General features: G+C 38.9%; 5 protein-coding genes and 1 pseudogene across 5 annotated transcripts; 4 read left to right on the forward strand and 2 right to left on the reverse strand.

Annotated features, from left to right (window-relative positions):
• The first annotated feature begins 6,392 nt into the window (after positions 1–6,392).
• Positions 6,393–9,821, forward strand: LOC112166841 (UDP-glucose iridoid glucosyltransferase). The gene is made up of 3 exons (XM_024303767.2): positions 6,393–6,970; positions 7,253–8,153; positions 9,748–9,821. The coding sequence occupies exons 1-2, from the start codon at positions 6,490–6,492 to the stop codon at positions 8,104–8,106; spliced, it is 1,335 nt and encodes a 444-aa protein (XP_024159535.1). The 5' UTR covers positions 6,393–6,489; the 3' UTR covers positions 8,107–8,153; positions 9,748–9,821.
• A 3,368-nt stretch (positions 9,822–13,189) lies between these two features.
• Positions 13,190–14,937, forward strand: LOC112167273 (UDP-glucose iridoid glucosyltransferase-like). Its single transcript, XM_024304275.2, has 2 exons — positions 13,190–13,753; positions 13,930–14,937. Exons 1-2 carry the CDS (start codon positions 13,273–13,275, stop codon positions 14,772–14,774), a joined length of 1,326 nt encoding a protein of 441 aa, XP_024160043.1. The 5' UTR covers positions 13,190–13,272; the 3' UTR covers positions 14,775–14,937.
• Positions 14,938–15,366: 429 nt separating this feature from the next.
• LOC112165791 (18.2 kDa class I heat shock protein) lies at positions 15,367–16,225 on the reverse strand. Its single transcript, XM_024302452.2, has one exon. The coding sequence runs from the start codon at positions 16,103–16,105 to the stop codon at positions 15,677–15,679; it is 429 nt and encodes a 142-aa protein (XP_024158220.1). The 5' UTR covers positions 16,106–16,225; the 3' UTR covers positions 15,367–15,676.
• A 1,826-nt stretch (positions 16,226–18,051) lies between these two features.
• Positions 18,052–21,100, forward strand: LOC112168172. The gene is made up of 2 exons (XM_024305292.2): positions 18,052–18,292; positions 18,712–21,100. The coding sequence occupies exon 2, from the start codon at positions 19,858–19,860 to the stop codon at positions 21,013–21,015; it is 1,158 nt and encodes a 385-aa protein (XP_024161060.1). The 5' UTR covers positions 18,052–18,292; positions 18,712–19,857; the 3' UTR covers positions 21,016–21,100.
• LOC112164014 lies at positions 18,719–19,415 on the forward strand. The gene is made up of 2 exons (XM_024300259.1): positions 18,719–18,784; positions 18,897–19,415. The coding sequence occupies exons 1-2, from the start codon at positions 18,719–18,721 to the stop codon at positions 19,413–19,415; spliced, it is 585 nt and encodes a 194-aa protein (XP_024156027.1).
• A 941-nt stretch (positions 21,101–22,041) lies between the features above and the next one.
• On the reverse strand, positions 22,042–22,731 carry LOC112168173 (annotated as a pseudogene).
• Between the last annotated feature and the right edge of the window lie 1,111 nt (positions 22,732–23,842).

Here is a 23,842-nt window from a genome sequence, read left to right on the forward strand (position 1 = left end):
AAACGTACGCCGTTAATGTAATTTGTCATTTACGGCACACACGGGAAGCACACGGTAAATGACCAGAAAAAGAACTCTTTTACGGCGCATAAAAAAGCATGTCGTAAATGACACTCTTTTACGGCGCGCATGATATGCACGCTGTAAATTGTGCGTCGTAAAAGACAAGTTTTCTGGTAGTGTGAACATTCTCATCGCCTAATGGCATATTGGAACAACAAGGGCATCTACCACAACAATTCCCTCTATGCTCTCTCCTTACATTGTCTACCTCGGATTTAGGTATTTTTTGGGTCTAATAAAGTTAATTTATGGTTTAGTCATGCTTCACCTGATTTTGTCGATGCTATTCTTCATGGCAAGGGCTCATTGCAATGATATTTTGCGGGTTTCTATGGGCCGGGTATTCGGATGCTTGTTTCAAGATCTTTTATGGACTACTCTTCTTTGATTGGCAGATGTCGATCTCCTCCGTGCTATTATTGGCTGCCCGTGACTCCCATAAATTTGTCTCTCAATAAAAAAGTGTGATCTTTTTACCTCGGTTTTTTTTTGGAACGTACCCCTTTTACATGGTCAGTACTGGCTAAACAGTACTATCAGTAAAATCTGAATGTAGGGAAATCGTTATAGTTCATCACTCGGCCTTGAATAAAATTAACTATGCTAATGCATCACAGTACTCCTAGAGAAAATATATTGTTGCCTTTAACTTATAAGATGGTTGAAGCAACATATATTGTTGCTGATTCAACCAACACAAACATTCCCTACAGAAAGTTTATGAAAATTGTGTCTGACTTTTAGTTGATCACTACTACCACTCTCAAGAAGCATGAAGGCTCTGTGCCTTTGTCTAAGTACATAATTAACACAAGAAAGAAGAACAAGAAAACGGTTATCATATCTTACGCATTTCACTTTTGATTTCCATCGATCTCATTTTTAATTTTCCTTTTTATTTATGTATCGAAGCACAACAAGTTTCCCTATTACTTGATAATCAAACCACAAACTTGTGACACTATCAAAGCTGGTCTTAAGTCAATAAATCAGTTGTGCTTGGTAATCAAGCCACAAACTAAAGTTTCAAAGTTTCCCTATTACTTGGTAATCAACCCCGGTTTTGATCGAATCGAAACCAGCGTTCATGGATCTGCCAAGCTACTTAAAGGGTATAAAGTGTGATTATAACAAATATATTCAGACTCTACTTCCTCTAAATGATAAGCTCATAGTAGTTAGCCACTGCATAGATGCAATAGCCTCAAAGGCCTTATAGAGCAAATTGGTTAAAGCTTCTCGCTCTCGGAGTATAGCAGCTCATGGTCGCTTCACATGAATAGGCAAGCCAAATGTGATGGGCACTGGTGGTTAGATGATCTTTTTGGTCTATGAGTTGATAAGGGAGTAAGAGAGAGAAGATTATAGAGAGAGGAGTTGCAGAAGACAATGAGGGGCAAGGAAAATATAGAAAGATGGTAAGGGTAATTTAGGAAATTTAATGAACAAAAGAGATAATGGGAGTGTGGTTTACAAAATGGGGAGTGCAAATTTCACTCCCCAAGAATATGAGGGGTGTACATTAAGTAATTGGGGATGTGTATATAAAACTTCTCCACCGAATTTATTAAAAGTAAAAATAAAAAAAAAATTGTTTATTCTGTTAAAAAACTAGTTTCGGAGTACTCTTATCTTTGTATCTACCTCTATGTCAAAGTTTGGGGATATTGATGTTGTTTGGATAATTACCATATGTATGATAACAATTGAAGAAATGCAAATTTTCATTAGAAATGGTGATTAAATCAACAATGTTAATGGGGTTAAAATTAACCAAAATCAAACCAAACCGAATTGATATATCGGTTGCCGACATAGTCGGTTAACCGAATTTGCCGTGTGGTTTCTGTTACTAGCAAAAAACTGAACGAAGATAGAACCAAATCCACCTCTATGTCAAATCAAAACATTATGTAGTCTTAGTAAGAGGGGGAGGGTTAATTAATATTTTGGTACATTATTGTATCGTAGATTTTCTTCGAATTCAAATACAGTTTCCAATATGAAATTGGGTTAGAGAGGATTCGGAAAACAATCTCACCTTCATATGGGTTAGAGAGACTTCCAAGAGAAGCATTGTTTTCTAAATCCTCTGTCAAAATTGAGGAAAGACTCAATTAGGATTTCGTTCTTGGGATCTGGATGAAGGAAATGAGGTTAATCGAACGAATTCAGAGGAAAGAGTCTCACCTTCATCTGCGTTACAGAGACTTACCAGAGCAACATTGTTTTCTGAATTCTCTGCCAAACCTAAGGAAAACACTCAATTAGGGTTTTGCTCTTGGGCTTCTGGTGAAGGAAATGGAGTTTTATTGAACATATTCAGAAAGAGTCTCACCTTCATCTGTGATAGAGAGCCTTGCCAGAGCAGCATTGTTTTCTGAATTCTTTGCCAAACTTAAGGAAAAAACTCAACAAGTGTTTCTTCTTAGGCTCTTGATGAAGAAAATGAGGTTTACGAACAAATTTAGAGGAAAGAGTCTCATCTTCATCTGTGTTAGAGAGACTTGCAGGAGCAGCATTGTTTTCCGAATTCTCTGTCAAACATGAGGAAACAACTCAATTAGGGTTTCATTCTTGGGCTCCTGATGAAGTAAATGAGGTTTATTGAACAAATTCAGAGGAAAGAGTCTCACCTTCATCTGCATTAGGGAGACTTGCTGGAGTAGCATTATTTTCCCAATCCTCTGCCAAACGTGAGGAAAAAACTCAATTAAGGTTTCGTTCTTGGGATGAAACAAATTCAGATGAAAGGGTCTCACCTTTAGCTATGTTAAAGAGACTTGTCGGAGCAGCATTGTTTTCCGAATCTTCTGCCAAACCTGAGGAAAAAACTCAGTTACGGTTTTGTTCTTGGGCTCCCGATGAAGGAAATGAGGTTTATCGAACAAATTCAGAGGAAAGAATCTCACCTTCATCTGAGTTAGAAAGACTTCTAAGAGAAGTATTGCTTTCTAAATCCTCTGCCAAAATTGAGGAAAAAGGGTTTCGTTCTTAGGCTCCCAATGAAGAAAATGAGGTTTAGCAAACAAATTCAGATGAAAAAGTCTCACCTTCATCTAAGTTAGAGAGACTTGCCGGAGCAGCATTGTTTTTTGAATCCTCTACAAAAACATGAGGGATAAACTCAATTAGGGTTTCATTCTTGGGCACCATATAAAGGAAATGGGGTCAACTGACATCTCAGGATGCTTTATTTTAAAATGATAATCAATCATATGAATGCCTTATCAATTATAATACCTCTTTAACATCTTAGATTCGTGGAGTGATTGGAGTCAACTGATCAAGGGTCGAGCTGCCAAAGAACTGAAGATCATAAACTTCAAAAAAAAAAAAAGGAATATAAAGGAGAAGAAGAAGAGAAGAAGAGGAGGAGGAGAAAACGGAGAGGGAGAGAGAGATACCTAGAGGCCTGGAGCTCGGAGAAGGAGAGGAGGAGGAGAGCGTTCGAGACTTCCGTGGGGCTTGAGAAAGGAAAAGAGTGTTCAACAAAAAATAAAATAAAACATATGCTATATACCTAGTTTTTTTTTTTGGCCCAAAAACCTCGGTGGGGCTTGAGCCAAACCGACTAAGTACCTGCATCCGACCCTGCTTGTGAGGTAAAGCCAACCAACTTCGAGAATTTGACATACTGGAAGCCATTGTTGATCCATATAAGAAATTTGTGACACATACTTTGTCATCGCTATGCTGTTGTTTGGGGCTAAGAAGGCACTACTAAGACCAATAAGCTACAGTAAAAAACCAAAGGAGAAAAAATCAAGAAAGGAGATCCATGAAATTTGATGGAAAGAGGATGTAAAAGTCACATTGTCAACGAAAGTATCGAATACCTAGAAGGCTAGAACACATAACAACTGCTAGGTTATATGTAAAAAATGAGGAATGTAAACTATGCTGGGACTTTTTTCCTAATGGCATGAGCCCTTTAAAAATTTAGAATGTGGAATAAAGATTGAACGTTTTTTATTTAGTAAATAAGTGAACGCCTTATCTTAACATGGTAAAGTTATACGTAATTAATTATCTAGTCTGATCGGATGAAAGAGTTCTAAGTCTATTTTTTGTTAACCACTGCAAGTAGCCCAGTGGTTCTTGCCTAGTTGGGTGTGCTCCCCAACCTAGGTTCGAACCTAAAAGCTGTCAAAGTGGTCAGGCACTGTACTGCAATGCACAGTTGAAGCATTTCATATGTACCGAAGGGGTTTATCTTGGGCCTAAGAAGCATTTGGGTTCCCCTTGACAAAGTCAAAAAAAGTCTTTTTTTTTTTTTTGAATACTAAGTCTATCTTTTTTGTTTGGTAGCGTAAGCAACTAGATACCATGAACATTCTCGTCGCCTAACTGTATATTGGAATTACAAGGGCATCTGCCATGACGATTCCCTCTATGCTCTCTCCCTATATTGTCTACCTCGAATTTAGTTTTTTTTTTTTGGTCTAATGAAGTTGATTTCCAGTTTAGGTATGCTTCACATGATTTGTCGATGCTATTCTTCACGGTGAGGGCTCATTGCAATGATATTTTGCTGGTTCCTATGGGGATTCGGATGCTTGTTACAAGATCTTTTGTGGACTACTCTTCATTGATTGGCAGATGTTGATCTCCTCCCTACTATTTGCTGGAGTGGTTCTATTCATACCTCATTTGAATTTTTTATCATCAAACTTCCAACTTTATCCTCGATCAAAAAAAAAAAAAAAGGTTATTATCACAAATTGTACTTGAACTTCAATTTTGATCACAACCAGTACCCGAACTTTTCGATTTCATTTTAAATGGTACCTAGAGCCACCCCCGGTCAATATTCCGACTAAAAACGGTATGTGAGGCGATCATAGTGATGATTTTTGATGATTTCAAGGGTTGCGATCATATATAGTGATGATTTTTTGGTAATAGACTTGCCTTGAACTTGAATTTTTTTTTTTTTTTTTTTTTTTAGATCTGGCTTTTTTGGTTGGAATAGTGACCGAAAGTGGCCTTAGGTACCATTTAAAATGAAGTCGAAAAGTTCGGGTACTGGTTGTGATCAAAATTGAAGTTCAGGTACGTACCATCGATAAAATAGAGGATAAGTTCAGGTACCATTTGTGATAATAACCCAAAAAAACTTCCAACTTTATCCATCTTCCTTGAACCACAGTAATCTCATCTTCAAACGCAAGATATCAATTTGAGTAAAAAGTCTAGCCATTGAAAACGTACATAACACTATACAATTAAGAAAAACTCATGAGAATTAGCCAAGATCATTCTTTAGGAACTAGTAGTTTAGAGTGCATTGCAGTATGTATATGACAAAACGAAATAGACAAAGTTGAAATCTCAAAAAAAAAAAAAAAACTTTTTAGAGAAAATTATGATTAAAGCAATGAATTACAACCACGAAAATTATTTTAGGAATATTAAAAGTTCAAAAAATTTAGGAGGTCCAATTACTAATTTTAGAGGTATGAATAGAAACACTCTATTGGCTGCCTGTGACTCCAATAAATTTGTCTCTCAACAAAAAAGTGTAATTTTTTTACGTCGGTTTTTTTTTTTTTGGAACCCCTTTTACATGGTCAGTACTCGCTAACTGATGTTAAATCTGAATGTAGGGAAATCGTTGTAGTTCATCACTCGGCCTTGAGTAAAATTAACTATGCTAATGCATCACATTAGTCCTGGAGAAAATATATTGTTGCCTTCAACTCATAAGGTGGTTGGAGAAACGTATATTCTTGCTGATTCAACAAACACAAACATTCCGTACATATAGTTTATGAAAATTGTCTGCCTCTTAGTTGATTCCCAATACCACTCTGGACAAGCATGAAGACCTTGTGCCCTTGTGTAAGTACATAATCAACACGTACAAGAAAGAAGAATAGAAAACGATTAGCATATCTTACCCATTTCACTTTTTTATTTTTTCTTTTTATTTACGTATCGAAGCGCAACAAGTCTCCCTATTACTTGGTAATCAAGCCACAAACTTTGACACTTCTAAAGCTGGTCTTAAGTCAATAAATCAGTTGTGCTTGGTAATCGAGCCACAAACTAAAGTTTCAAAGTTTCCCTATTACTTGGTAATCAAGTCACAAACTAAAACCAATTTATCTATTGTTAGTCAATAAATCAGCTCTCAGCTGCGAAATTTCTTTCCCAAAACCGAGTCCCCAGAAGTCTCTACTGATCTTATTTTAAATAAGGACTAGATAAACATAACACACTTTCCAGGACCAGGACATTGAAATAATAATTTCAATCTTTCCAAATTAAACAAACAACTTTGCTTCTCAGAGAGCATCGACTTCAACTTTAACTTTTAAGGAATGTTGGTGTATATAAACCACATACAATGCATTTCCAAGTCACCTGACCAAAACAGAAAATACCACATTTCTCTGTTGAACAAGCCTTTCTCAGTGACAGATGGAATATCGACAAGAGAGATGCCGCAGAGTGGTGCTGGTTCCTCTGCCATTTCAAGGCCACATAACCCCAATGCTTTATCTGGGCACTATCCTTCATTCCAAAGGCTTTCACATCACAATCGCTCATACCCAGTTCAACTTTCCCAACCCGCTGAACTACCCTCATTTCGACTTCTTAAAGTTGTACGATGGCATATGTGAGCAAAATATATCAGCCCACAACTTTATAGCCGTGATATCAGGTTTCAACACCAACTGCAAAGGCCATCTCCGGGATTCGTTGGCTAGGATAATGGAGAAAGTGGATCAACACAATAAGATTGCTTGCATCATCTATGATGAATATATGCACTTTGCAGAAGAGGTGGCCAATTATCTAAGGATTCCTAGTATCATATTGTCTACTAGCAGTGCAGCAAAGACGCTAAGTTACCTTGCATATCCTAGGCTCCAAAACGATGGTTACATTCCCTGTCAAGGTGTGCAACAATTAGACATCTTTCAACGTTCTGAATGCTGTATTGACTATTGACATGCATAGAATTATTATTATTACTTTTTTTTTTTTTGTGAGAATTGCGTTCTATTATTCTCTACTTCTCATGCATAACTTTGACATGAACCTCAAGAACTCTGATGCTTTACCTATATAAATGCAGATTCTATGATGTTGGAACTAGTACCAGGATTATTCTCTACTTCTCATGCATAACTTTGACATGAACCTCAAGAACTCTGATGCTTTACCTATATAAATGCAGATTCTATGATGTTGGAACTAGTACCAGGACTTGAACCACTTAGATTTAAAGACCTAACCATCACATATTTCAGAAATTGGGATGACTTGCTACAACATATAGCGAAAGCCCTTGATCGAAGGTCATCTTCAGCCATGATCTGGAACTCCATGGATTGCCTTGAGCAATCAACATTGAAAAAGATCCAGCAGGAATACCAACTTCCGTTGTTCCCCATTGGCCCTCTCAACAAAACTGTTCCGGCCATATCCATCAGCTTATTGAAAGAGGACCAGAGTTGCATTCCATGGCTTGACAAACAATCACACAACTCTGTCATCTACATAAGCCTTGGAAGCTGCGCTTCCATGGACAATAAAGACCTAGTTGAAATGGCATGGGGTCTCTCCAACAGCGAGCAGCCTTTCTTGTGGGTGGTCCGAATGGACTCCACAGAACTGCCAGAAGGTTTCCAAGAAGCTGTTGGAGACAGGGGTTGCATAGTAAAATGGGCACCCCAAAAGCAAGTCTTGGTACACACTGCAGTTGGAGGGTTTTGGAGTCACTGTGGTTGGAATTCAACTATTGAGAGTATCTCTGAAGGAGTTCCGTTAATATGCCAACCATATTATGGGGACCAGCGAGTGAATGCAAGGTACTTGACCCAAGTTTGGGGAGTAGGGTTAGAGTGGGAGAGTGACATGAACAGAGGAGAAATAGAGGGGGCTATAAGAAGGCTTATGGTGGGTAAAGAAGGAGAGCTGATAAGGCAAAGAGCAAAAGATTTGAAGGAGAAAATTGAATCCAGTATGAAGCAGGGTGGTTCTTCCTACAATTCCATGAATGATTTGGTGGACCTTATTTTGTCATTCTAATTGCATAAATGCTATAGATGATAGTCATGATAGTATATTACTACATAATTAAAGAAGAGTTAATTACTGTTTACTCCCTATACTTATAGAGTTTCATCGTTTCAGTCTCTAACCTTCGAATTTCACTTAAAAAGTCCCTGAACTCCCAATTTCCTCCTAATTGGTCATTTCAGTCTAAATTGTCTGTTAAATTGCTGACGTGGCATCCATTTTACGCCGAAATGTCTATTTTACCCTCAATTGCTTTTTTTAATTTTTTTTTTTTTAAATCTTTCTCTGTTTTTTTTTTTTTTCCCTTTTGACCTCTTCTTCTTCCATGGATCCCCAAAACCCAATGCCCTGATAACCCCCTTCGTCTCCTCCATCGATTCTCCTGAGTTCACTCACCTAACCACCTCCCTGACTCACTCCGCCATCATTGCCCTCGACGCCAAGTGGAAGCCCCTCCTCTCCCACCACCCCACTTACCTAGCCGTCCCTCTCCTCCAACTAGCCTGCGAACTCACCGGCGACTCTGTCTTCGTCATCTTCCTGCTCGACTAGACCCTCCTCCAGATCAATTCGCACCTCCAATTCCTTCAACGAGTCCTTCTCCGACGATCGCGACCCGATCTTCGAAGCCCCGAAAGCCCAAGACTTTGAGAACATCTAAGGAGGCTCGGCCAAGTTCTCCACCAATTTCAAAGCTTTCAACTTGGATTCCATGTACGGCGGTGGTGGGCCCACTGATTCCGCCTCCAAGGTCGCCGATTCCGGCCCGGTTTTCGACAAGCATGATACCGGTCTTTGATAAAGCATTGTGAAGACTTCTCTCTATACCCATCTGTCTTAGGCGACAAACTCCCCCAACTAAATCGTGACCTCAAGAAACAGTTTGAGAATCTCACGGCCAAGAAGCGCAAAGGCAGAACTCCATCTCTTCGTTTTTGGTAAATTTTCTTTTTGAGAGAAACTGGTTTGGCGAGTTTTTTGCTCCTGTTGATCCTTGTTGTGTGGCCCCTTCTCTTGTGCTTTCGTTCTTCTTGTTTCTTCTACAATGTATTTAGCTAATTCATTGTTTGTTGACTAGGAATGTCTCCCTAGATCGGTTCATGTTGGTTTTGGTTTGGTTGAGTCGCTTGTGGCCATATAATTAGTATGTTGTATTTCCAGTTTTGGTTTTTAATAAAGATGGGCTCGGATTGTTATTCATGCGTTTCCCAAGTACCATATAATGTTAATAATAAATACTCTTCACAACCATTAGGGTCTTCAGTGGGACTACCTTATCAAAAGACAAACGAAGGTTTTAAGGTTGACTGCCGGGGAGAAGAAGATGGAGAGAGAGCTGGGTTTGTTTTGGAAGAAGATGATGGAGATAAACAGAGGAGAGAGAGCCTGGAAAGAAGAAAAGGCAAAAAGAAAAAACAGAAAAAAAAAAAGAGAATAAAATTAATTTAAAAAAAAGTGAGGCTATAATAGACTTTTTAGGGGGGAAACGACCGCCACGTCAGCAAGATAACGGAGTCTTTGACGGATGCTTGACGGCAGGGATCAATTGGGAGGAAATTGGGAGTTCAGGGACTTTTTAGGTGAAATTCAAAGGTCAGGGACTGAAACGATGAAACCCTATAAGTATAAGGAGTAACCAGTATTTAATCCATTAAAGAATAAAGATTTAAAATAACCATATCAGATATTGAAGTTTACATCAAGACAAATCCAATTTCATAGCAGACAATGAAGGGAAGCATTACATTCTCGAAGCATACTCAAAACACATAAAAACACAAACTTGATCTTATAGGTATGTTATGTTGGCCTGAATTAGATCATAATCTTGGCAAATTATATACAATTTCATGCTATCTACCACATTACCTTTAGCTAAGCACAGAGATATGAAATCAGTAATTTCAACTTTCATAGTATACAAATCGTATTCAGAGACGATCCAATTTCATGCTAGATAGCGCATTATATAAATTATTGACCCATTACAAACTCGCACCGTATATGTTAAACAGATAAAGACACAAATTTCACTCACATTCTGACATCAAGCAGTGTAACCCATATCTATTTGGCGACCTTTATCTTATTAATCTTCCCATAATGATACAATTTAGCACTAACCATTACAAATTCACACCGACGTATACTACAAAACTTATAGTAGACTGTACATTATTCAAGTTCAGTGAAGCATTACAATCTCGAACCATACGCGTCAAACACATAAAAACGCAAACCTGATGTTATTCATATCACATTGCAGCCAACAATCTTGGCACATTAATACAGTTTCATACTACATACCGCATTACGTTTAGAAGCACAAAGAATAACAGTAACTGCAAGTTTCATAGTATACAAGCAGTACTTGAAGACAAATCTAATTTCACATTATAAAAGTTCATTGAAGCATTACAAACTGGCGCCATACAAACACATATAAAGACACAAACTTTAATCACATTCATCAACCAGTGTCAGACTAATCTCATTTCACCCGAACTGGACCTTAATCTTCGCATATTACTACAATTTCAGACTTACATAGCACATCTAAGCGACACATACTCACACAGAGATATACAATCTAGACCGATAAAGACACAAACTTGATTGACATTCTACGTAGAGTGATAAAACTCTATCACCCATATCTTATTCTACTAGAGAATCACCTTATCACCTTAATCTTTGCCAGAAATTTCAATGGCTCTGACATTGGGCCTGTCAGCCTCCACATTAGGAATAATGACTGTAACAACCCCATTACTCATAAAGGCCTTGAGCTCCTCAATCTTGGCTTTCTCAGGGAGCTTAATCTTGGTCATGAAGCTACCGCTGTCTGTGCTGTTGTGCGGAAGCGTTAAATAGGTATGAAGTATCAGAAATATGAAAAAATAAATTAATAGAAAAAATCCAGAAGACCAAAGATTTACGTGGTTCACCCCAAAATCAAATGGTTACATCCACGGGCGGAAACGGTGAGGAGATTTCACTAATATCAAAAGGAGATTACAAGGTGTTTAGCACTCAAACCCAAAACTCGATTACACCCGAATACACTCACAGAAAGAGAAAGACCAAATAGAAGAACAACTACCTCAAATATATTGTCACTCACAAGAACAAAAGTAACAAGGCAAAAGGTAATTTTCTATAGAACCCTAAAACTAAAAAGTTCGGCTTTTTCTTTTCTCTCTCACACCTTAATTGGTGACAGAAAACATATATTTATATGTGCATGAGGCATACTCCAAAACCTAGCTAATAGAATTAGGTTAATCATGTGGGCTTAGTCCAAAAGATAATTGATGGGCTTATTAATTTAAGCCAAAAACCAACATGTACTAATCTGAAGCACTCGCTCGTCTTGAAGCTCAACAAGAACGTCTCCGTTCTCAAACGCAGGAAGAGCTGCCTTAAGAACGTGGACATTTCGGGTCTCGCTCCAATCGAGCCGGGAATTCACTGAGGAAAAACCTGGATTGAGTTCATGGAAAACGTTGGAGAGTGGATAAGGGAATAATGGGATTGCGTCCCAGAGGTCGAAGGCGCAGGGATCGAAGTCACTGGCTCACTGCTTTGTCGCTCGTTGATTGGGATGATTGACATGTTTATCGAACTGGGTTATGGTTGAAATTGAAGATGGACTGAGAAATCAAAGCGAAACAGGGGAGAGCAAGTGAGCAAGTGCTGGAAAGTAGTTTGAGGAGTGGACAGGGGAAGACGATTATACGAGCTTCCAGTTTCCATCACCAAAGACATTTCTGCAGCCTTCATCATCAAGTACTCCTGTGGAGATCAAGTTGAGACGCATGTCTGGAACATGTGTCACGTTAGGAACCAGGCAGCAGCCTCTGTTAGTTTCAAGGGAAATATCTCCTCTTCCCACGATCTTAATTGGACAACTTATCATTTCCCATCCTGACATTATCGAAATCTCCAGTGTTGTAGGATGTAAAGAACTCCTTCCGTGAGGTTACATGAAACGATGCGCCGGAATCGACGATCCAACATGTATCTTGAGATGTCCGTATGAGGTAGTACAGGCTGTGTCTCTGGCACCACCTTTCTCAGCTTGCTTTCTCATGAGCCTCCTGCAATCCCTCTTCATGTGGCCTTTTTCACCACAGACCGGTCTTCCTTTTTTGACTCGGCTGTGGAATTTTCATTTGCTTCCACGTTGTTGGTGATGAGGGCTTCTGGCTCCGTCAATATTTCTTGCTCCTTCCTCCTTGCTTCTTCATTGAACATGCTGTCTTTTACAGTGCTCAGTGTGAAAACGCCTTGAGGAGCTGAGTCGCTTAATGACACCACCCATTCCCAGCTAGCTGTCTGGCAACGAGCTCATCAAGCACCATCTTCATATTCGTAAAGCACAGTCATGCTTTTCCATTTCTTACGTTTCTATGTTTGCGTGCTAACATTAATTGCATGTTTCCTTAATCAATTCATGACAAAAACTCCAACCACCATCTTGTACTACAATTGTTTCTCATCTTTAACCTAAATAGCTCTACCATGTAGCTATAGCCTTCTTCAATTAATGGGTCACCAAAGCAATAGTTTCTCATGCTTTCTTCATGTGTAATTCACCACATGGTTTCTCAGCTCCAATTAAGGAGGGACTGACCCATCAATTTCCACTACCATTCTCGAGAAGCAGAAAGGCTTTGTGCCTTTGTTCAAGTGCATAATCAACACAAAAAAGAACAACAATACGATAAGAATATGTTATGCATTTCACTTTTGACTTCCACTTTATTTCCGTACTGAAGCACAAGAAGTTTCCCTATTACTTGGTAATCAAGCCAGAAACTTTTGTGACTCTTTCAAAGCTCGCGGTGAGTCTTAACTAAAACCAATTTATATATTATCATCAGCTCTCAGCTACGATATTTCCTTCCCAAAACCGAGTCCCAAAAGTCTATACTGATCTTATTTTCAAGCCATTTTGAATAAGGACTAGATAAACATAATACATTTCCAGGAAATTGAAAGTATTCCAACTTTCCAAATTAAACAAACAATTTTGCTTCTCAGAGAGCATTGACTTCAAGCTTTTAAGGTATCCTTGTCTATATAAACCACAAAACAATGCAATTCCAACTCACCTGACCAAAACAGAAAAATACCTTATTTCTCTGTTGAGCAAACCTTTCTCAGTGCTAGATGGAATATCAACAAGAGAGATGCCGCAGAGTGGTGCTGGTTCCTCTGCCTTTTCAAGGCCACATAACCCCAATGCTTCATCTGGGCACTATCCTTCATTCCAAAGGCTTTCGCATCACAATCGCTCATACCCAGTTAAACTTTCCCAACCCGCTGAACTACCCTCATTTCGACTTTTTAGAGTTGTCCAATGGCATATGTGAGCAAAATATATCTGCCCACAACTTTATAGCCGTGATATCAGGTTTCAACACCAACTGCAAAGGACATCTCCGGGAATCGTTGGCTAGGATAATGGAGAAAGAGGACCAACACAATAAGATTGCTTGCATCATCTATGATGAATATATGTACTTTGCAGAAGAGGTGGCCAATTATCTAAGGATTCCTAGTATCATATTATGTACTAGCAGTGCAGCAAAGACGCTAAGTTACCTCGCAATTCCTAGGCTCCAAAACGATGGTTACATTCCCCTTCAAGGTGTGCAACAATTAGACATCTTTCAACTTTCTGAATCCTGTATTGACATACAGTTTTTTTTTTTTTTTTTTCCTTCTCTCCTTTTGGGTGAGATTGCGTTCTGTTATTCTCTACTTCTCATGCATAACTTTGACATGAACCTTAAGAACTCTGAGGCTTTACCTATACAAATGCAGATTCTATGATGTTGGAACTAGTATCAGGACTTGAACCACTCAGATTTAAGGACCTAACCTTCACATATTTCAGAAATTTGCTACAACTGATAGCAAAAGCCCTTGATCGAAGGTCATCTTCAGCCATCATCTGGAACACCATGGATTGTCTCGAGCAATCAACATTGACAAAGATCCAGCACGAATACCAACTTCCGTTGTTCCCTATCGGCCCTCTCAACAAAACTGTTCCGGCCATATCCATCAGCTTGTTGAAAGAGGACCAGAGTTGCATTCCATGGCTTGACAAACAATCACACAACTCTGTCATCTATATAAGCCTCGGAAGCGTAGCTTCCATGGACAATAAAGACCTAGTTGAAATGGCATGGGGTCTCTCCAACAGTGAGCAGCCTTTCTTGTGGGTGGTCCGAACGGACTCCACAGCACTGCCAGAAGGTTTCCACCAAGCTGTTGGAGACAGGGGTTGCATAGTAAAATGGGCACCCCAAAAGGAAGTCTTGGCACACACTGCAGTTGGAGGGTTTTGGAGTCACTGTGGTTGGAATTCAACCATTGAGAGTATCTCTGAAGGAGTTCCGTTGATATGCCAACCTTATTTTGGGGACCAGCGAGTGAATGCAAGGTACTTGACCCAAGTTTGGGGAGTAGGGTTAGAATGGGAGAATGACATGAACAGAGGAGAAATAGAGGGGGCTATAAGAAGGCTTATGGTGGGTAAAGAAGGAGGGCTGATAAGGGAAAGAGCAAAAGAATTGAGGGAGAAAATTGAATCCAGTATGAAGCAGGGTGGTTCTTCCTACAATTCCTTGAATGATTTGGTGGACCTTATTTTATCATTCTAATTGCATAAATGCTATTGAAGATACTATATTACATTCATCTCTAAATCAGCAATTTCAAGTTTACGTCAAGACAACTCCAATTTCATAGCAGACAATGAAGGGAAGCATTCTATTCGCGAAGCATACTCAAACACATAAAAACACAAACTTGATCATATCGGTATCTTATGTTAGCCTGAATTAGATCATAACCTTGGTAAATTATATACAATTTCATGCTAAATACCACACTACCTTTAGCTAAGCACAAAGATATGAAATCAGTAATTGCAACTTTCATAGCATACAAACGGTACTCGAAGACGAATCTAATGTCAATAAAGTTTAATCTTCACATACTGATATAATTTCACACTAAGCATTACAAACTCATACCTAAGTATACTACAAAACTTATAGTATAGTACAGTATTCAAGCAGTACTTTAATACAGTTTCATGCTAAATGTGCCAAGATACATAAAAACACAAAACTGATGTCATCCATATCATATTTTAGCCAGATAATCTTGGCATATTAATACAGTTCCGCATTACGTTTAGAAGCACAAAGAATATCAGTAGCTGCAAGTTTCATAGTATAAAAGCAGTACTTGAAGAGAAATCCAATTTCACATTATATAAGTTCATTGAAGCATTACAAACTGGCGAAACACAAACACATATAAAGACACAAACTTTACTCACATTCGTCAACCAGTGTCAAACTAATCTTATTTCACCCAGAACTGGACCTTAATCTTCGCATATTACTACAATTTCAGACTTACATAGCACATCTAAGCAACACATACTCACACCGAGATATACAATCTAAATCCATAAAGACACAAACTTTATTGACATTCTACATAAAACTTTATTACCCATATCTTATTCTACCCAGGGAATCACCTTATCACCTTAATCTTCCCCAGAAATTTCAATGGCTCTGACATTGGGCCTGTCAGCCTCCCCCTTAGGAACAGTGACAGTAACAACCCCATTGCTCATAAAGGCCTTGAGCTCCTCAATCTTGGCGTTCTCCGGGAGCTTAATCTTGGTCATGAAGCTACCGCTGTCTGTGCTAATCTGAAGCACTCGGTCGTCTTGAAGCTCAACAAGCACGTCTTCGTTGGCAAACGCAGGAAGAGCTGCCTTAAGAACGTGGACGTTGCGGGTCTCGCTCCAATCGAGCCGGGAATTCACCGAGGGAAAACCCGGATTGAGCTCATGGAAAACGTTGGAGAGTGAAGAAGGGAATAATGGGAAATCCAGGAATGGGTCCCAGAGGTCGAGAGCCCAGGGATCGACGTCACTGCTTCGTCGCTCGTTGATTGGGATGATTGACATGTTTGTTGAACTGGGTTTTTGGTTGGAATTGAAGATGGACTGAGAAATCAAAGCGAAACAGGGGGGAGCAAGTGAGCAAGTGCTGGGGAGTAGTTTGAGGAGCGGACAGGGGAAGTTAAAGTGCTTTGCTTCGAGTAGAAGCACTTTGGAGGTTCTGGTAGTTTCTTCACATTGGGCGGGCCTAGTGAGGCGGTTAGCTATCAACGGCTCAATGTTTTGGACCAATTGGTCATGGTGTTTCTAACTAGTGTTTCTAACTACACCCAAGAATTTGATCACTACACCCCGAATTTGGTCACTATTTTTTTATTTATTGATTTATTTTTCCTTGTTTTAGCCCCTCCAAAGGTGATCACCTTACGTATTTACTCAAAAAAAAAAACGTGATCACCTTAGGTATTACTTATTAGTAGTTAGCCAAGATGATTACTATTCCCAGGAATTTTATAATGATTGTTTTTGTAACGGGTAATGTATCGCTGCTTCACTATCTTATCTTCGAAGTTTTCGCTGCAAGATGATTGGTATTTTTGTCTAAATTAATTTGGATGTAACCTCTAGAGCTCATTTTTATCTACTCTAACGTTTATTTTTGAATGAATATCATATTGATATATTAATAATTCAAGCTAGAAATGGTCATTACATATCCTCCTTCTACCGAGATGGGGTTGATAAAGAGTTTGTGATAGTAGCATAGTGATACATAGATTAGGTTCAATTATTTGACGGTTCCATACTCATAAAGAGAGCTTATAGACTATTAACTACTACATAGTAAATAGGCAAAGTTAACTAGACTCGATGACGCTCACTAAAAATCTAGAAGCATAGCTCCATAACAAAGTAGGGAATTATTGCAATCAAAATGAATAAACTAAAACAGCGGCTCAGCCAATGGGAGCCCATAAAGAGAGTCCACGCCCAAACTTTAACAAAAGTGGCCCAAACCCCAAGCCCAGTCACGTCTCCTCTGAACAAGCCATAGTACACCAGCAGCATAGCCCCATTAGGGTGCTACCGCTGCCGCCAACCAGGATTCGCAACTCCACCATCAAAGCCTAGACGTCGTCGATGATCCAAAAGTCACAAACGTAGGAAAAACGTCAGAAGATCCGAACCCAAACCGGGTTGAAACACCAGAGCATCCAATGCCATGACAGTCCTCACAAGCCGGTGATGCCAAAGGAGCGATGAAAACCGAGCCATTTAGAAGATGTGACAATGACCCAATACCAAAGAAAACGCACCGGATCCCGACACCGAGCGATTCCATCAAACTTCGATTGCAACTCCCTTTCGAGTTCCTCCGAGCACTAGTATTACAACTCCCGTCTGGTAACAAGCCACACAACATCGGGGAGGCCAGGGGCCGGCCCAGACATATGGTCGCCGTCGGACGTGAGCAATTTGTAGAAAGACGACTTCTGGTCTTAGGTGGCTAGAGTTTTTTTCCTACTCTAACGTGTATAGTATTGTTGTATCATCATGAAAGCGTTCATTTCTAAATTATCCTTTAAGTTTGTCTATTCATCTCCATAAAAGAAATTTACTCCATTATTTTTTATCTTAGCAAATGAAATGCCTCCAATAATTACTTCTTTTTTTTTTGGGCAATAGGGAACAATCGTCCATTTATTTAGTTGGTACAATTGTACCGTTAAATAATGGGAATCACCCTGAGATGATTGATATTTTTGTTGAGATAATATAAAATTAATGATATGAATCACGACACAGTAATGTATGTCAAGATAATTTGAATGAATGTGTTAAATTGATTTAGGCAAGAGAATCCTCTTTGATCCCGTTTCAATAGTCAAACAATTGTCTAGAATTGTAAGAGTTTGTCCACCACAAGAGCTAGTCTCATTGTTAATTGATAAGTACATACCTTAATATATGGGATTTTGTACATTTTTATTTTCGGACGTGTGTATGTACTCTTCACTGGTAGAAAAAAAATGCCCTCAAATCCCTAATCCCGTTTGGCGTTTTCACTTTGTTTCTTCTTCCCCTTTCCCTCCTTTTCTCACTCTGAGGCGTCAGAAGACTCGAAACTCTTTGAAAGTTGAAACCCTTCCACTTCTCAAACTCCTTCCTCAATCATAAGAACGCCTACCGATCTCTCAACCATTAACACCTCTTCAGTTCTTCGCTTTTGTTGCTCTCTCAATCTCCCCAGAGGTATAAAACTTCTCCAGCTTTTGAAGTTTATAGTGTTTTATTAAGCTTTTATAGCGGTTCTGTTAGTTTGAGTGATTATTTTGCAGTGTATCTTAATGCATATAATAGTTTGATGAATTTTGTCAATTAAAGTGATTCAGGAATTCTTATCCCTGGTGTGATCTGCATGTATATTTTTGTTAATTTAAATGATCATTTGATGGCTAAGGAATACAGGAATTGTTTTAACTATAAAAGACTAAGTAAAACTAGCTTTGGTTTGATTAGGGATATCTTAATTGTTAAAACTAAGAATGTAAATTTCGTGTGTCTACTTCTATTCCATGATGTGGACTGTGTTTCTTCGATTTAGAGAATAAATTATAGGGGTTTTAATGATGTACATATTTGTAATTGAACTAGTTTGCATTTTGAAACAGAACGGCCATGGAGAGTTATTTCAAAAGAAAATCAACGCATGAGTTGACAGAGTCATCATCAGCTCCAAAGAAAGTAAATAACAGTTCAAAAAGAAGCTACCTTGGGTATAAACTTGGAAGATCTCCCCACTGATCCGGGCCTGCGTCCTCGAATTTGGAATTATCATCCTAATGTCCGTGAACAGGTTCGAATGGCATACATACAAAAAGGTCCTTGTCAGCCTCGAGACTATAAGTTTCCCAAGAAGACTCTGGCAGGAAACTCAGAAAGACGGTTCAATCCGGCTTGGTTTGATGAATTTCCTACTTGGTTGGAATATAGCATTGAGAAAGATGCTGCCTTTTGTCTCTGTTGTTATCTCTTCAAACCTGATATTGGAGAACAAACAGGCAGTGATGCATTCGTTCGCAAAGGGTTTTCGAATTGGAAGAAGAAAGAAGGTTTACAAGGTCATGTTGGAGGACCTAATAGTTCCCACAACAAAGCTAGGATAAATTTTGAAGCCTTATTAGACCAAAACCAAGCTCGAAGTGATTGTCAAACACTTTTGGGTGCATCAATTGATTGTGTTAAGTTTCTTATGCGACAAGGTCTTCTATTCTGTGGACATGATGAATATGAAACTTCAAATGACCAAGGAAGTGTTGTTGGACTTTTGAGATTTCTATATGATCATAGTACAGATATAAAAGCTGCTGCATAAAGAAATTCTCCTGAGACTCTGAAGGTGACATCATGTGATATTCAGAAGGACATTGTAAGTGCTATTTCAACTGAAATCGTCAATACAATTACTAGAGATATCAGCGATTCACTATTTTCCATTCTTATTAATGAATTCCTTGACATTTCTTCAATGAATCAAATGGCTATTATATTACGTTTTGTGGACAAGGGTACTGTAATTGAGCGATATTTAGGTATGGTGCATGTTACCAATGCTACTGCTCTCTCCCTCAAGGTGGCTGTTGATGACTTTTTTTCTAGTCATGGATTAATCATGTCTAGGTTGCGGGGACAAACTTACGTTGGGACAAGTAATATGCATTGTGAGTTCAATAGTCTTAAGACACTTATTATGAAGGAGAATAAGTGTGCATTTTATGTTCATAGCTTTACTCATGATCTTCATTCAGTTCTCATAGATGTGGCGAAGAATCACAAAGAAAATCATGGGTCTCTTTACTGCAGTTGCTAATGTAGTGAAGGTGGTTGGAACCTTTGTTCAATGTCGTGATACACTTCGGAAGAAACACGGTGTGTTAGTTCTTGAAGCATTTAATACTGGTGAGTTTTTAAGAGGACAAGGTCTAAATGAGGAAAGCTCAAATTTTGAGACTTTATCAAGCTTGCGTACTGTGTTCTCATCCGTGATAGATGTGCTTGAGATGATAGCAGAGGTTGGATCAGATTCTGAGCAGAAGTATAAAGCAGAAATTCTATTGGATTCCCTCCAATCTTTCAATTTTATTTTTTGCTTACATATGATGGTAATGATTTTGGGAATCACAGATGATTTTTCACAAGCATTTCAAAGAAAAGATCAAGATATTCTAAACATCCTGAACTTGGTACAAATATGCAAAAAGCAACTGAAGATGATGAGGGAGAGTTGTTGGGATTCTTTACTTGATCAAGTTTCTAGTTTCTGTGACAAACATCATATTGAAGTTCTTAAGATGGATGGTATGTTTCTAACTCAAGGGCGGCCAAGGCATAAAGCTCAAGTGATCACAAACAAGCATCATTATTGTGTTGAGTTGTTCTACAATGTTATAGATCTGCAACTTCAGGAGTTAAACAATCAATTCACTGAGATGAATACTGAGTTGCTTCTTTGTGTGGCATGTTTAGATCCAAGTGATTCATTCTCTGCTTTTGACAAACTAAAGTTGATTCAACTTGCTCGATATTATCCAAATGACTTTTCCACAACTGACTTTATGATACTTGAAGACCAGCTTGAGAAATACATTTTGGACATGCGTTCCAGCATTGGATTTTCAACCTTGAAAGGAATTTCTGATCTTGCTGAAAAATTGGTTGAGACAGGAAAATATCAGGTTTACCCATTAGTTTACTTGCTGTTGACATTGTCTCTAATTTTACCAGTTGCAACTCCCAGGGTAGAAAGACTGTTTTCTGCTGTGAATTTGTTGAAGAATCAGTTACACAATCAAATGGAAGATCAATGGATGAGGGATAGCTTGATTGGATACGTTGAGAAGGACATTCTTGATAGTATTGATAAGAAGGTCGTACTGCAGCGACTTCAACATATCAAAAACTTTCCATGGAAATGATAGTTGTAATGAATGGATATTTTTTCAATCAATATTATTTTCAGTTTCATATTTTTAATTTCAAAATATGGTTATTGTAGATTCATATCCCTGCATCCCTAGAATTTGTACAGGTTCAGTCATGATCTCTTTACAATAAGTAATGGGAAAGGATGGCAGTCATGGCACAGAACAGGGTAGCGCTTAAGAAGGTGGTGGAAAATACACCAGCTGCTGCATCGGCTTATATCCTCTGGTATTGAAAAGTTAGTGGCTGTACAACTGAACTTCGTTATTATCCTGCCCTGACTTTTAATTTCTCCCAGTTGTTAATTCTCTTCAGACACTAGTTAGCACCACACAAACCTAATATGAAAAAGAGGGAGTGTAGAAAGGTGTACGGATATGCCACTTGCTAGATATATCTGAGGGTAATTCCTGTCCATGCCAATTTATTTCTTACACATTGAACACACATGCAAGCAACAGATATCAGTAAAACATTTCCCAGCATATTACACTGTTGGTGAAAGTTGGAACACCACTAAGAAATGTGCTTCATTTGGTCTCTGCTTCTGTGTCCATTTATTCTGTTAGTGATTAAGTTTATACATTTGGTGTTTGCTTTTCTGAAATTCGTACAAGCCTCTGTAGATTTCAAATGCCATATAAAAGTTGTGAGAACAGAATATAGTCTCTGAAGGAAATCAAATACGTAAGATAAATTTCCAGACCAAAAGAAAGAAAAAAATACTCAAGGTAAGGAGGTAAACATGACTGGAATTACATTAAACTTTTAAGGCAGCATTTACATCAGAAAAGCCATGATATATAGGATCATGTGGTTTGCCTGACAGTTTCATTCGGTATTCACAAGAATGACAACCCTACCCCATTGCTTTATTCATGGAGCTTGAAACACTTCCACATTGAAAGGGGGAGTGATTTTTCTTCAAGTACTGTTCTGATTGCTTAGACAATCATGTTTGAGATTAGATCAGGCAATTGGATTCATGGGGTGAAACACAGGAATATAAGACAGACACATTAGCAAAACAAGTTCAAGTCTATTAATTCATAATATTACAAGACACATTCATACATTCATTACATTGACACATGGTCACACATTGACAATGATACACACCAAGAACAATATACGACTCTTATAAGTACTCACAATGATATTTATAGGACGACAAGTAAGAGAGAATTGATCCTAATTTCTGGAATTTTAACCAGAGATTTGAATGGCTTTAACATCAGGCCTTTTCACCTCCGCCTTTGGAACAGTCACGCTGAGAACCCCGTTCTCCATAGCAGCCTTGATTTCATCCATCTTGGCATTCTCAGGAAGCCTGAACCTTCTGGAGAACTTGCCGCTGCTTCTCTCGACCCGGTGCCAGGTGCCGTTCTTGTCCTCCTTATTCTCTATCTTCCTCTCTCCGCTGATCTGAAGCACCCTGTCGTCTTCTACCTCAACCTTGATCTCTTCTTTCGTCAGCCCCGGAATGTCAGCCTTGAAAACATGGGCTTCCGGGGTCTCCTTCCAGTCGATCCTAGTGTTGACAAAAGCCGAATTTTCGCGAGGAAATTCGGGAAAAAAAGAGAGCGATGAAGAAGGGAATGGAAAATCCTTGAAGGGGTCCCAGAGATCGAGGGAAAAGGGGTCAAAGATGTTGCTGCTACCGTGCTACGTCGGAAATTGGGGATAAGCGACATTGTGAACTGTTTTGACGATGAAGTTTGAGAGAATTTGGGTCACAAGGCAGATTTTTGTGCTTATTCTGATTGGTGAAGGGAAGCTTGGTTGCGTATTTATAAGGATAGCCAAGACGTTTCTAGTACATACTCGCCCCTGATGATAAGTGTCCTTTTTGTTCTTCTACCGAACTTTCTAGGACTCTTGAGAATTACGAGGGGCGATAGCAGGCTTCATTAGTATGGATTCATGGCTTATACAGAGAAAACAAACAAAATATATTTATACCAATTACCAAATACAATTTTGCAACAAGAATTTTATTTAATTTTAAATTTGAGTAATGCTAGATGAAGTACGTTTTTGGTACCACATGCATCTTATTTTATGTGGTTTTATCACAATATCCAACTCATGTATTAAAGAAATTTGTTAAATGACGTGACTGATGTGGCACAGTCTCTCACTTTATGTTTCAAGTGATATGCAAAAAAGATGGTTCACATAACATTCTTCGGTTTGAATTTTTCATCCACATAACATAAATCTTTAAAGGAAATTTCTCTAACCACCCAATATAATCTAAGTTAGACTTCAATCAAATATTTCGTGCTTTAGAAACAGTCCATCATGAGTACGCACAAAAAGAAGAGAAAAAAAATTGGCACACCCGACTTAGGCTAGCAAAAAAGCAAAATCTTATAAGTCTGGAAATTTTAGATCTGACCTAGTGCTCTGCTAGGGTTTGTGGAGCGGCGTATCTTTGCGTCTGTCACGTCCTACACCTTCTCCATTCGTGGAGATTTCTTCAGGCTTCAGTCTCGTCTTGTTTGCCTTCGTTGTGTTCGTGGGCACAGTGTGTGTTGAGGGGAATCTTGGTCCTGGTGTTGCTTTATCAGAGAGCCAAGAGAGTGTTGGGTCGGCAGTGAAGGGTGGTAGAAGTTGTCGGGTGGAGTGGGATCCGAGCGGTATGGGATTCAGATCATTGCAGCGTTCTGCGTCAGGCTTGGTGGCTGCGAGAGCGGGGATTAGTGGTTGTTAGTTCGCTTCTTCGGCGGCCAAGGATGACGAGATCAGAGGCGTATCCAGTCCTTCGTCGATGGCGGAGGTCATTAAAGGCGGACTGGGATGAGGTTTTGACGATGG

This window comes from Rosa chinensis, chromosome 5 (genome assembly GCF_002994745.2).
Source record: "Rosa chinensis cultivar Old Blush chromosome 5, RchiOBHm-V2, whole genome shotgun sequence".
Lineage (NCBI taxonomy): Eukaryota > Viridiplantae > Streptophyta > Magnoliopsida > Rosales > Rosaceae > Rosa > Rosa chinensis.

Excerpts from the sequence above, each read along its gene's own strand:
- LOC112166841 (XM_024303767.2), top strand. The coding sequence starts at position 6,490 with ATGGAATATCGACAAGAGAGATGCCGCAGAGTGGTGCTGGTTCCTCTG. Across the intron at positions 6,971-7,252 it reads TGGTTACATTCCCTGTCAAG|ATTCTATGATGTTGGAACTA; the intron begins GTGTGCAACAAT and ends ATATAAATGCAG.
- LOC112167273 (XM_024304275.2), top strand. The coding sequence starts at position 13,273 with ATGGAATATCAACAAGAGAGATGCCGCAGAGTGGTGCTGGTTCCTCTG. Across the intron at positions 13,754-13,929 it reads TGGTTACATTCCCCTTCAAG|ATTCTATGATGTTGGAACTA; the intron begins GTGTGCAACAAT and ends ATACAAATGCAG.
- LOC112165791 (XM_024302452.2), bottom strand. The coding sequence starts at position 16,105 with ATGTCAATCATCCCAATCAACGAGCGACGAAGCAGTGACGTCGATCCC.
- LOC112164014 (XM_024300259.1), top strand. The coding sequence starts at position 18,719 with ATGGAGAGTTATTTCAAAAGAAAATCAACGCATGAGTTGACAGAGTCA. Across the intron at positions 18,785-18,896 it reads CATCATCAGCTCCAAAGAAA|GTTCGAATGGCATACATACA; the intron begins GTAAATAACAGT and ends GTCCGTGAACAG.
- LOC112168172 (XM_024305292.2), top strand. The coding sequence starts at position 19,858 with ATGTGGCGAAGAATCACAAAGAAAATCATGGGTCTCTTTACTGCAGTT.